We start from the raw sequence: 14,307 nt of genomic DNA on the forward strand, positions 1-14,307 counted from the left end.
TCACACAAATGTGACTCAAAATCACATCACAAAACCAAAATGCCTACCAAAATAATAAGTCTGCAGAAAACTAACCTCACACAAAATTCAACCCTAAAACAAAAATTTAATAATTAAATTCCTGCAGAAAATCTTAGGTAGAAAGTAAAACACTAATAGAACATTCATTATGCCAATCATTTTTTCCTCCAATCTGCATTCTGTCAAATCTATCTACGCACAATGCCAGATATCCACCTCCAACACAATCTCACCTACATCATTCTTTATGTTTGAATCTCCCATAATTCTACTTATATCTCTGTGATGACTACGTTCTAACAGGCACCAGATTATTATCATTTATTGCTTAACCTGGCAATAAAAAAAATCTTCAAAAACAGGTGCAGATGTCACCTAAATCTAAACCTAAAATAATAATATTTTTTCTTATATTTATAAAAAAGAATTGTTATGCTAATCGTGAAAAAAAGTAGCAAAACTAAATTAAATAAAGACTAATAAAGTTATTATAGCTAAATTTAATATTTTAAAGAGTTTTAACCTAAATGACTCAAGACACACACAACACTCTCTCTATGTGGTATATACACATATGAATTGAAACTTCATATTATCTACTTACTCAACTTTATCAGAATGAGCAACTTTGCAGAAACAATGAATCATGATTGCCATGGGAGCAATAACCTTTTCTAAATTACTTAGCTGAAAGAAAAAATATTACCTTTAAAACTTATACATAAAAATATATAACACAGAGTAATAACCTAACAGTGTTTTTTTTAAAAAAAAAAAAAAAAAACGAAAAATATAAATCTATTCTTAAAAAAACAATTTTCATACAAAAGGTGTGAAGACAGATTTAATATTAAAATAAAATTAAAAACAATTATTCTGCAAAAAACTCACAATTAGAATTCAATAACATACTAAATAATCAAAACTATGATTGAAAATAATATATTTACATTATTTGAACACAGTTTGCTAAGTACATCTTCATACAACTGTTGCCATGTTTTAGATTTATGAGACATATTTTCAAATGAAGAATACCTAAAGAAATGAAAATATTTTTTTAACTATTAAGCATTTATAGTCTATCTAAAAAACTCCCCATGTCAGTTGTCTGAAGCACAGTCAGGGACTAAGGTTACGAGGATGAACTATTTGAAGTAAGAGCGTAGGGTAAATACTTAGAACAAGATTAGATTGTAAGTGAAAGATGCATCATAAGCTTCCATCTCTAACATGTTTTTTTTTGTTTTTGTTTCTATAGCAACAAACCCTAAACGTAGTGGCAGGAGGAGTGCTTTAAATAGAAAGACTAAAAATATTATATAATACTAAGTTGCAAGTCCAATTTTAGAAGACAATGAATATTGAATTTGTACGTAATAAAAAAATACAAAGTTTAAATATATATGATATCTATTTTTATTAAATACTTAATATCAAATAGAAGTTTTATATGGTCATTTCAAAAATTTAAAAAAAAATAATAATTAAAAGCATTAAAAAATCAACGAAATTTTAAAATGCACAGTTATTATTTTTTGAAATAATATTTAGGAAGTGAAGTTGTATTAGTTGCAAAACTATTCAATCAAAGAATTAAAGGTCTTAAATTCTCACTTCCAATCAAATTTGTGTGATTTTGATTGGATTTTTTTATTTAAATGCTTTTTTTTAATATACACATTTCTATTTTTTAGAACAAGATGAACAAGTTTGCTTTATGGGAAAGTATGCTCATTAAATTGTGATTCCTGACATAGAAAAACTGATAGATGGTTAAAGTGTGAAGTTCTTAAGTAACTTATTTTCTGATGGAAACATCGGCGACTTTGATGATTAATTAATATGCAGTAAAATATTAAAGGGTCGCTCTACAAAACTGTCAAATAAATATTACAAATAGACTAAAATCTCCCATTTTTATTTATACAAAAAAAAGGAATAATTAAAAAGAAATAACTCACGATTCAAGACTTCTTATAGGAGCTTCAGAAGAAGAATGATCTTCAAATTCAATTAAAATAAAATATTTTAGCAGAGGAATTAAAGCCTGAAACAAATGCATAATAAAAACATTATAACTTTTGAATTCAAATTTTAAATTTATAATTGCTTATAGTCATACAACTAATTACTTTATGTTCTTTCGAATTTGTAAGAAACAACTTTAACAAAGATTCAGAATATTTCTGTTGAGTATTATAGGGCATTGGATATCCATTTTTACGGCTATGTTTCAACAAACAAACAAGGCTATTAACGACAGACAATTGAAAGTCATCTTTTGTGTTCATAAACCCAGGAAGCAAAATGGTCTAAAAATAACACAAAGTTATAGAACTAAGTAACAATAATAAACAAATAAATACTTTCATCACTTAAAAGAATTTTTCGATAATAAAAATTATGAAACAAATATAATAAAACAATAACATAAACAGACACTAACATTTAAATGTTTTTCAACTAACTCATTAAAAATTATTTTAATTATTTATTTAAATGAGGCTGAAAAATTATAGTTGACAGGATCATGAGTTTTAAATGTTTATTAAAATAGAAATTAGGGAGCTTTAATGCTCAATTAAATTCCAGTCAGATAATTTTAAAGTAACTGAGAGTAAAACATAAATGTGATGAATAATACTTTTAAGATTATAAAAATAAATTCTAAGCCATGAAATAACCAAATTGGATACGAGAAAAAATATTTTACCTTCATAAACATTTGAAGAAATTTACACGAAGAAGCAGTGTTTAATGTATATTTGTTCATTGGTTTTTCGAAAGCATCAGTAAGTGCCGGCAAAAATAAAGCAATACTATCTTCTAACTCTAAGAGCTCTCTATAGAAAAAAAAGAAGAAAAAAAAGCAGATGCATTAGTTAAATATTTCATGAGTTCCAATCTAAACATTTAAAGTAAAAGAAAAGCTATATCCTAAAAAATATAAATGTTTTAATGAGTAGACAAATTGCAAATAAGTCACACAGCTTCGAATGCATCAGTAAACATATATTTCAGAGATTAAAGACATTTTTCACAAAACAATAATTATTCATTTAGTGTAGCAAATAGTTTTAAAGAATAGTATTTTTTTATATTAGTGAGAAAAAAAAGACTTACAATGTAGAAAGGTGTTTATAACAATAAACAAAACAAACACTTTTCTGCTATATAGACAGCGAGAATAAAGTATTACAGAGATATTGACTGAAAAATAATTTTAAACTTTAAGACTATTATGTCTCAGAAAAAAATTAGATCAACTATAAAATTGAAAAAGATTTTTAACATATGACATTTTCTTGCAATGGGAAAATTATAAAAGGTTTAAATTAATTTTTAATAAATAGCAAAATGATAATAATAATTGTCAGTCACCAAAAAATATTTTCAATCTGTGAAATTATCAAATTTTACAATAGAATTTTAAGCTGATTTATTAAGTATGAATGTATATCTGGCACAAACATTCAAATATCATGAAAAGAAAATTTGCAAAAATTTTTTTTCTTTTGATCTACATTTTACGATGAATCTTTTTCATAATTTATCATCTCCACTATATTCCAGTAAATTATCAAGTATCATAAGTATGAAATTTAAATCCATTGAGAATAGATTATACACATAAACAGAAATTACACATACACATGCTTTTTTAAAAAAAAAAAATAATAATCAGAATGCAATGAGTCCCATGATAGCAGAGTGAATAAGGCAGTGAGCTGCCATTGTGAAGTATTGGGTTCTATATCCCTAGTTTTTCCCTAAAACTTACTCAGATCAACGAGAATCAGTTTGAGAAATAAAGGTGGTCAGTGCTAACCACATAGCAATTATAATGAAAATTATCATTAAATTGAGAGGCCTTAATCTCAATGATCCCCTTGGTCAACAATTGGCTGTTGTAGGAATGCTTTACTTCTTATTCAATGTGTATTTAACTCATGACAAAAGCAATTTCAAGTCATGACAAAGAACATAAAAAAAGTTGACTGTTGAAAATCAAAAAATGGCAACTACGTACTTGCGAATATTGGAGAAATAAAATATTGGAGATTTCATGAGCGACATTTTTTAGGTTACAAGTAAAGTTTTGATACATCATGCATAATTATGTAAGTCAAAGCGAAATTAAAAATTGGAAATAATATAAACACTTAGATTTAGAGAAGTAAATAATGTATAGATAAATCTTAATCTAAAGAAGATTTTTTTAAACCGTTATTTATAATTACTTAAACTATAAACACTCAACATATTGCAATACTGGCAACACCACCATCTGTTGAGGAATACAAAGTATTTTTGCCAACAGTGGATATTTTTTCACCAAATTTTTTTATTTTTAAATTTCTTCAACAAATACGGAGAATTTCGAGAATATACTGGTAAATAGTCGTAAAACACAGGAGTCTTCGTTAAAAAAAAGGAGACTTGGGAGATATGCAACTTAACTTCTAAAACTCATTAAATATTGTAATTAAAACTCTCACTTTACCTATTTAGTTTGTGTAAGGCATTAATTTATCAAAACATTACTTGAATGAGTCATTTCACTAAATTACTTTTTACAATAAAAAAGAAAATTAATAAGAATTTAAAATATAATAAAAAATTATAAACCACTTTTTCTCAGGTTTTATATTTTTAAGAAAGGGGATTAAATTCAAATCCATTGAGAAAATGCTATATTTATAGGGAAAGTATGTTTTAAGAATAAAATCTAACTTAAAAATTACTAATTTTAAGTGTATCCAACAAGTAAGTAGATCACTTATTAATTACTCCCTCACAAAAGTACTATATTTATGATAAAATTTTAAAAGTATAGTGGGTTAAGTTGAGCATGAAAATTCAAAAACAAATTCAGATCCAAATGTTGCCATTCGAAAATATTCATCATAACAACTTTTATTGTACTTTTTGAAGAAGAAAAGATCAATAGTGCAATCCAAACTTTTTCTACAACTCTCTTTTTAATTATTTTATAAATTTGGGAATCAGCACATCAAGATTTAACTTGAATGGGTGTTTCATGAAGAATAACCGAAAAATTTGAATAAAATTTTGGACACAGAATAAGGTTGTTTTCTTATACATTTAACAGATTTTATTTCTACACAATTTAACAGAAAACTAAAGTTTTACTTTTTAATTTTTATATAAATTAATAATAATTTTGTATAATCATATAAAAAGGTTTAAGGAGTGAAAACTATTAGTTGTTATAAACAACAAATAGAGATTCATTAAAATAAAATAAAAAGAAAGAAAAAAAAATTATTTAATAAAAAATTTTTTTTTTTAACTTTAATTTTGGTAACTTAAAATAACAAATATTTGACTGATATTTCTTTTACATCGCACAGGGATAAGATTAGCCAAAACGCAAAAAAGCTGAATTTCCACGATAGTAAATTCTACGCAAGCGCAACCCTCTTTAATAATAAATTCCAGACAGTTTAAGGTAATAAATAATGTGTTGACATACAATTGTGTACTAATCTATTATTATAAACACGATTACATTCATACTTAACATTTAGTGAAAAAAAAAATTACCAATTGAAAAAATAAAGCTGGAAATTATATTTTTCCTCAGTTCACATAAGAGACGATTACTACTTGAAAAACTACCTGGTTTAGCAAATTAAAACTACTGAGAATATACATTAATATTTCATTTCTTTTACTAAATACTGTTATGTGATTTATAGCAAATATATCAGTAATATTACTTTCTAAATTATATTGGAAAAAAAAAATTTAACAATGGACCGAATCATTATGTTCATATTATAGTCTAATCTAACTAGAGCCCTCTGAAACATATCAATAACAGTGAAGTAGAAATATATAGTAACTCCTTAACATACAAAAATTGCTATTTTAGTTTGAAAAATTACATGACAATCAGCAACTGTTTAGATAATTGTTTTTTATTTGATAAGAATTTTGCATTTTATAGCATAAATAACAGCAATTATAAATAAAATTTTGATGATGAGTTAATTAACTCTTTTTCCCCAAAAATTTTTTTTTATTAAATCCCTTTTTAAGTGATTGCTTTTGTTTGCTATATCTTTTATGTTTGCTATATTTAGTCGTTAGTCCATCTTCAAACATCTTGTGACAAATCCTATTTTTTCTTCTTTGCAAGCACAGAATGTAAGTTTTGAATATATTCCCTTCCAGTTTCTCTGATGTTGTAACACTTACATATACTAATAATCGTCGTTAGAAAAACAGTCACCTTTATAGTAACTAATTTAAAAAAAATTTACTTCTTACAAGAATCGCGATAGTTGATCTTAAAATTGCGTGAATATGAATAACAATTATGGATTTTGAAATCACATGAATATGAAACTAGATATACGATTTTGAAAATGAGAAAATACAAACTGGGATATAGAATTTTTAAAACGCGTAAATACAAATCACGATTCATAATTTTTAGATTGCGTAAATACGAATCATGATGCGTAATTTTTAGATTGCATAAATAAGAATTATGATGCATAATTTTTAGAATGCGTGAATGCGAATCCCAATGCCTTATTTTAAAATCACGTATAAATACGAAAATCAATGTTTGATATTATAAACCGCATGAGCAAATCAAGACATTGAATTTTAAACTTGCGTGAATACGAATCGCTACATAGGTTTTTAAAAAGGCGTAAATACGAATCACAATATCGGATTTTTAAATCTCGTAAATAAGAATCGCAACGTACAATATTCAAATCGCGTGAATAAGAATCGCAACACGCAAATATGAAAAGCTATGTTTGATATTAAAATCGTGTGAATAAGAATCGAGATATTAGCAGATTCCAGGCTTGGGACCTCTAAAAGGCTTGTCAGAAGCAGCGTCGTTTGAACTACGAAAATCGGATCTATCTGGAGGGCGGGTAAAAAATTCGGAAAATCTTATCTGCTGCGTGTAAAAGGGGAGAAAATAGCTAAAATAAGTAAAAATGAGAAAGGATTGGTAGCTATGTAGTTTGAATTTTCTGTTTCTCTTTGAAAATCGGTGAATTTTCTGAAAAAGCGGAATACTTATAAAAAAATGAAATTTTTAGAAAATCTGAATTTTTGATAAAAAAAGCTGAAATTTAAGAGATAAAAGTGAAAAAAGCGGAAATGCGCTAAAAAGCGGAAAAATCTCATCCCTGATCGCATTATGGTTACAATTTTGCAGAGGTAGAAATTAATTAGATTTAGTTAATGGGCCAAAAGACCATCAGTTAAAATATTTCATTAGCCCACACACTCTTTCACAGGTCCATTTACATGTCTCATTTAGATTTGAACAATGAATGCTTAATACTTATACAAATGAAGCTTAATACAAATCAAAATTTTATCTTTATGTTTTTATAAATGTGTTAAACATCTGCATTTATCATAATGCAAATGAAACTTTATACAAATCAAAGTTTTATCATTAAGCTTTTATAAATGTGTTAAACATATGCATTTATCATAAGTAGAACATTATAATAAATATTAAAAGTAAAAAGTTATGAGAGTTAAATTTGATGAAAAATTACAGAGGATGTGCCTTAGTCATAATTTTTTACTATTTCAAGGTAATCCAAGTTGGATTTTAGTGGTCTCAGGCAAATAGTCCAAGATTAATTACACCCTGATTCTGTATATTTATTCATATGGGTGCAAATTTTTAACAATTAGTTTTTTAATAGGAAAATATTTCATAGAGATAAGAAACAAAATCACAAATAAAGAAAAAACAGACCTTGAATAGTCTGCAGTCTCATCTTTGAAAATAATACAAAATTTCAAGACAGCAGCAACACAGTTTAACAAGTAATTCACAAGACTAGGCGAAAATATCAGGCCACAATTTCTTATAAAAAATTCTAATGCTAAGAAGGATTCCTGAAAATAAAATTAAAACAAAGTCATTATCTGTACTGCCAAATTAAATAATTTAAAATACGAAAACGAATTTTTCTGATGAAAACTTAACCCTTCAATCATTAGCTTCAGGGTAACAATAAGAACTTTTTTTTCCTTTTTTTGCAAAAAAAATAGTTTTCTTATTTTTTCATATTAAATGTTACCAATTCAGAGATACAATACTGCAATTTAAAGGTTTCTTCAAAAAAATTTATTTTTTCAATCTGAATGATTGGGAGAATTTTCAGATAGAAAAAAAAATCCATTTAAGCTTAAAGAATGGGTTGGAATCATAATTATAAAAGATACAATGTCCTTGATGAACAATTTCAAAATTTCTGATTATTGTATTTGAATATCTTGAATTGTAAATAGGATATAAAATTTTATTTATTTAGGCATCTGTATTTTTTTTTAAAGATTTATTTTAAATTACTATAATATTCACTGCTCTAATGACATTCATAATTTTGCACATTCTATTAAATTTCTATGATCACTTAGAATGAGGGCACAAATTGTATTTCTATGTTTAGGCTGAATTTAAGTGCCTTTAAATGCATCCCAAAAGATTAAAATGTACAATTTTATTCAGTTAAATTTTTGCATCATACAAAACTTCAAAGGCTATTAGATCACACAAAGAAATGAAGGTGATAGCACCTTCAAAAATAATTGGTAAAGTAAATTTTCTACCTATTTTAAAAGTCACATTAAGATCACAATAAAATACTTATACAGACAAAGAAAAATTATATTAATTGTATTAAATATACAAGTTTTTTTCTTCTAATATATACTATATGAGTCTCATTTAATTATGAAACAATATGAATATTTAAGCAAAACATGCAGTATATTTTCATACCTTTTTCAGAATTAAGCTACCAATTTCAATTTGAGTGCAAAAAATTTTCCAAATATTCATTAGCTGATCAGGAATGAATTGAGAAATATCTAAAGTAATTTTCCCTAAAATAAAGCTACATAAGCACTAATATTAGAAATAACAAACATGAATTCACCAACACATAAAAAAGTAATAATCCAATTATTGAAAAAAGTACTTATTTTACATAAAATTTCAAAAGTGTGAAAAATTATTTAAAAAAATATTAATCATAGACTAATAATAGAATTGACTCAATCTTTAGAATAATATTTTGAAACCATAATAGAAAAAAATTGTAGATTCATAATCTGAAATAATTCTCAATTTTACTATACTTAGGGACGTCATGGAGCTACAACATTACAAATAATATAACAAAAATGACATTGAATTTCAACATTTATTAAACTTTGTGAAGAGGAAAATTAGTAAAGTGAGGATCAATTACTCTTCACAAATAAGCAATTTTGTATTTAAGGACGCAAGAACCAGGAGTAGGTGCTGCACCAAACATAAACGGGAGACACTTTAGCATTCTAAATATGATGCAACACTAGAAAAGACAAAATAAGAGAAAATATGATTAAAGTGATTCAGATCACAGAATGCATATTTGAAAAGCGTAATGTTATGAAGTTTCTCTTGTTTTGATAAAATAAGCAATTTTAGAAGTTTAATATTTGTTTATTATTAAACAACATTAAGCAAAAATATTATTATAATTTTTGCTTCACCTTTTGTACCATAAATATATTATTGCTTCCATTAAAGCATCCCAGTTATGATGAAATGCTATAATAAAATTTTTTTCCTGTGCTGATAAAAAAATAAAAAACTTTCTACTAAAATAATGAAACAATTCAGACACATTAAAAAACAAGTAGTAAATGAAATATATTTTCAAATAAAATACTAATGATATAGACTGAGTATTATTTTAATTACACAAAGTTTAATAAAACTTCAAAGAAAATTAAAAATTTTAAATAATGCATTTACAAAAATTTATTCAATTAAATTTTCTTTTTCTTCTTCTTTAAAATAGTAAAAAATTTTCTGATAAAATGAGTCACACAACCATATTTTACAGTTATATATATTTTCTAAGCAAGTTTGTAAGTTTCGCTAATTTTAATAAATTTCACATAGAAACTTTCTGGACATATTGAAATAAGAATCTCAACTGTTAAAGGGATATAAACTAAAACTAAACTAAACTCAGTGGCGCGACAGCCCATAGAGGACCAAGGCCTACTGTGTCCATCTCAGTTTTCTTGACCTTGGGCTCCGGGGTACAGGAGCAGATGTTCAGGTCAGGTGGTCAGCCGAACGCGGAACTCCCAGTGTTTAGTTCCCAAGTATGCTTGGTACTCATTTATCGACCCACTGAAGGGATGAAAGGCTGAGTCAACCTTACCCGGCCCGAGGACCGAACCAGGGACCTGAGGCACGACAGCGCAAAGCGCTACCGCTCAGCCACCGGGCGTCAAAAGGGATATAAAGTTAACCCATTATATATAATAAAAAAACTGAAGTAAAATTATCATTTAAATAATTAAATTTAAAAGAACAGCAACTTCCTAAAGTGAAAAATAAATATTTAGATAACAATAGAGATTAAATTATAACACAATGAATAAAAAATAAATGATCAAAACAAACAATATATGGCAAGTAGCAGAGCTAGGCCTCCCATCTGAAACTGTAAGCTCTTTATCAAAAACTATAGACGAATTGAAAAAAATACATTAAAAAAAATTTCTATATTAAAATTTAGCTTTCAGCTATAACTTTAAAATTCTCATTATCAGAATGCAAGTACAATTTAATCGCAATTAAAAACTGCAAAAATTGAATGACAGAAAAAAATTATTACCTAGTCAATCTGGTAATGTAATACTTATGAAGGATGACAGTATTACAATTAAATAAATCTAATTAGTGAATTGAGTACTACAACCTACAGATGGGCTATTTGTAGGATGGTAGACTGTTTAAATAATCAAAAAATGAACTTTCAAAAATTAAAAAAAGGAGGACTGTAGTTAATAAAAGATTAGCCAGAGGAAAACTATTTCAGTAGAGCTACTCAGGGCTGTAAAGCCATTAAAGAAGAGATACAATATTTATATAATATACTGTAAAAAATGTTAAAAGATAAAAACATTGCATAAATAGGACATGAGTCAATTACATTATAACTTGCATTAAATAACATTTCAATAAAATTATTACTTAAAAAAATTCAAAATTTCAGTAAATTATGTCTCTAAAATAAGCAGTTTAATAATAAAGTATAAAAAATTAAATTATTTAAAAAATGCTCTAGTAATTAAACATAAAAATGCTCCAGTTAGAATGTTTTTTTATATGATTTAAAAAAAAAAGAAAGAATTATTTATACAGTAAACTCCCGATTATCCATGGAATTGAGTGGCCGACAAAGTGCGGATAAGCGAATTCACAGATGATCCGCAAAGTGCTTAAAAAAGACACCCGTCATCAATTTTTTTTAAAATATAAATTTCAATATCTATTATTAGCAGTTTTCTTCGCATTTTCTTCTTATACATTTTTTAAAATTTCTGTATGAAAAAGCCTGCAAACTTTTTTTGTTTCTTAATATTGGAGAGCAGGAGGCTAAAATAAAACAGGCACAAGCAGACTTTTATATCGGGAGTTAATACGTTGCTGAAAAAAGGACACACAAAACAATGTTCAAAACACGTGAATTAGTTCTTATAAAAAGTTACTGCACATACAAGACTTTTGAAAACTCTTAACAGTAAGAAAATTAAAAAAAAAACAACTGACTACAATTCTGAAATCTTGCATATGATCCATAAATTATTCATGGTTTTATTATTTTAATTTTAGGTGCATAAGTGTTGTGTGGGGACCGACCTCATTTGTTAGTTATCAATTTTATAACTGATTAGAGTTCCAAAAATGTGTTATATGTTGACTAAATAAATAACTGAGGATAATTCATTCCCATTCATTTAACCTACTCATTGAATAATGAATTATGAACGCCTGGGCAACGAACATGAATGTTTGCTAATATGTTGTTCGCAAAACTCTGAAAATAGTTCCATTTCTATGAGTTTATTTTCACTTCTAATTGTTTATCATCGCAAAAAATAAGTGAAGCATGAATGATCCGTAAAGCTGGATGACCCGGATTATCCATCGTCAGATAATCGGAAGTTTACGGTAGTTTACAGACATATCAAATATTTTCTTAACGCTGTTATTTAACAACTTATAATAAACACATATTTTGAATATTTTAATAGCAATAAAAGAAAAAAAAAGAGATTTTGCCAATTTGCACTTACGTCACTTTTTGTTGCAATGCTTCACATTCATCACAGTTGTGAAACATTATTGAGATATCAATAAGCTCTAACTCCTGAGTATCCTAAATAAATAATAAACATATAATTTAATAATCAAGAGCAAGTTTATAAAATAAACACCCAAAATAAATCTTTAAATCGAAAAATAGCCAGTCTTTGTCCTCCAATGAGGTGAACTGGGTTCGAATGCCAGCGATGGCTGGTCGATACAAATAACAAGATAGTATCAAGATATTTTTTAAATTATAATATTATAGAACATTAATACTATAGAACAATTATAATATTATAGATATTTTTGTAATCTAAATTATAATATTATAGAACTTCATTATGAATCTTTTAATATTAACTGTAAATTAAATATGATCTTAAAAGATATATGGAAAAATTAATAAATTAGTATAATATATGTATATATATTTTTTTTTCCAATGGCAGGCACTGAATTTGAATCTTTGCCTATACTATGCCAGAATTGTTGCTCATTTCGCTTTACCCAGTGGGTACCTGTGAACCAAAGTCACGGAGGCGAGCAACATTGCTCACGCCACACTGCCACAAACCCGTTTATAGGGTGGGCCACATACACACACACGACAGAGGACAGCACAANGAGCGGGATTCGAACACGCAGCCTATGGCTTCGCAGTCAGGCACGCTAACCGCTCGGCCACCCGGCCGGCTAGCATAATATATAATAAAAACTAAATATTTATAAAAATATAAAGTTAATAAGGATACACAAAAAATCTTTTACAATAAGGTACGTTAATAAAAATGCTTAATATACATTTTTTAGCAGTTATATAAAAAATTTAACAAAACGAAGAGCGATTTTTTATTCACATCAATACAATACAAAAGAAGAAAGACATCAATGCAACAGCTAGTTGTCAGCTTAGAGGATCACAGAGAATAACAAGATTTCAAAACCAACCATATAATGTTATCAATGCAGTTGGCATTGGGTAATGGCCACCTTTACTCCCATAACCATCTACATATAGCTCAGTGAGCATCAAGAATCTACCAGTAATAGAAACCTAGTTCTTCACAATGACAGCTCAATTCCTTAACCACTGTGTAATCACAATTCACAACACCAGAGTAGATTCTCCATTATCTTAAGTAATTGGGACTAGATCTACTTCTGATAATCCAAATATTTGGATTACCAAAATAACACAATTTTTATTCTTGTTTCATCAATAAACTCAAAAAATCAAGGTGCTTTTTTAATTCTAGTGCGATATATTTAAAATAAATATGACCATTTAATAAATAATGTATTATGTGAACTAGGAAAATATATTTTAAGAAATTTTTTTTTTTATCTATTACCCCAAATAATGGTACTTATTCGCTCATTTGCTGTTAACCATTTGTACTAAGTGGCATCTAATTCTGACTGGTTAATCAATTTCACTCATTTTATTTATATGCTTTTGCAAGTTCTCCCCCGATTCCCTTTGTGCTACAATACTATCATTTTTGCACACATGCGTTTTTTTATTAAGAATAAGCACTATGATCATCTAACTAAACTACACATGTACAAAGGAAAAAATTGATGAAACAAAGAAGATTTTGACTTTTAGATTTCTCTAGCAAAACTAGCTTCACCAACTAACAAAACTTATATTTGTTACTCACATAACAAAATTATTTTCATGCAGTACAAAGAATGCTTTTTATTTTAAAAATCTTTTGTGTATAGCTGAATTAAGAAGAAATATTAATGAAATTTAAAAAAAATTAAAATTAAGCTTAGTTGGAAAAAAACATGTCGGAATCAAATTTACTTAAAAAGATTAGAGATTGTAGTAAAATCTAAAAAACCTGCTTGTTGTAAAATTAATAAAAAAAGAATACGAAAGTTTTAATAACTTATTAATAAAACATTAGGAATTATTAAAAAGAAATTACAAACCATTCTATGATGTTTAAAATAATTCTGCAAACACACTGGAGGTTCACTTGAATTTTCAAACTTATCTGCAATTTCATTTAGTTCTAAAAAACCATAAAAAAGATACTTAAACAAAAGTCAAATATTTTTTTGGTAAAAAGTTTACTTGAAAGTATTTTAAA

The 14,307-nt window shown here is 26.7% G+C and overlaps 1 protein-coding gene across 1 annotated transcript in view; it reads right to left on the bottom strand.

Annotated features, from left to right (window-relative positions):
* LOC107456358 (serine/threonine-protein kinase ATR) overlaps positions 1-14,307 on the bottom strand; it is a 101,573-nt gene that overhangs the window by 80,432 nt on the left and 6,834 nt on the right. Inside the window, exons 5-14 of the mRNA XM_043049703.2 lie at positions 14,147-14,229; positions 12,193-12,275; positions 8,828-8,942; positions 7,796-7,938; positions 2,738-2,867; positions 2,157-2,336; positions 1,986-2,071; positions 972-1,059; positions 626-708; positions 81-93 (exon numbers count right to left, since the gene is read on the bottom strand). Coding sequence (XP_042905637.2) covers positions 81-93; positions 626-708; positions 972-1,059; positions 1,986-2,071; positions 2,157-2,336; positions 2,738-2,867; positions 7,796-7,938; positions 8,828-8,942; positions 12,193-12,275; positions 14,147-14,229 — 1,004 coding nt within the window. The remainder of the gene's footprint in view (positions 1-80; positions 94-625; positions 709-971; positions 1,060-1,985; positions 2,072-2,156; positions 2,337-2,737; positions 2,868-7,795; positions 7,939-8,827; positions 8,943-12,192; positions 12,276-14,146; positions 14,230-14,307) is intronic.

Source organism: Parasteatoda tepidariorum, chromosome 7 (assembly GCF_043381705.1).
Source record: "Parasteatoda tepidariorum isolate YZ-2023 chromosome 7, CAS_Ptep_4.0, whole genome shotgun sequence".
NCBI classification, from domain to species: Eukaryota; Metazoa; Arthropoda; class Arachnida; order Araneae; family Theridiidae; genus Parasteatoda; species Parasteatoda tepidariorum.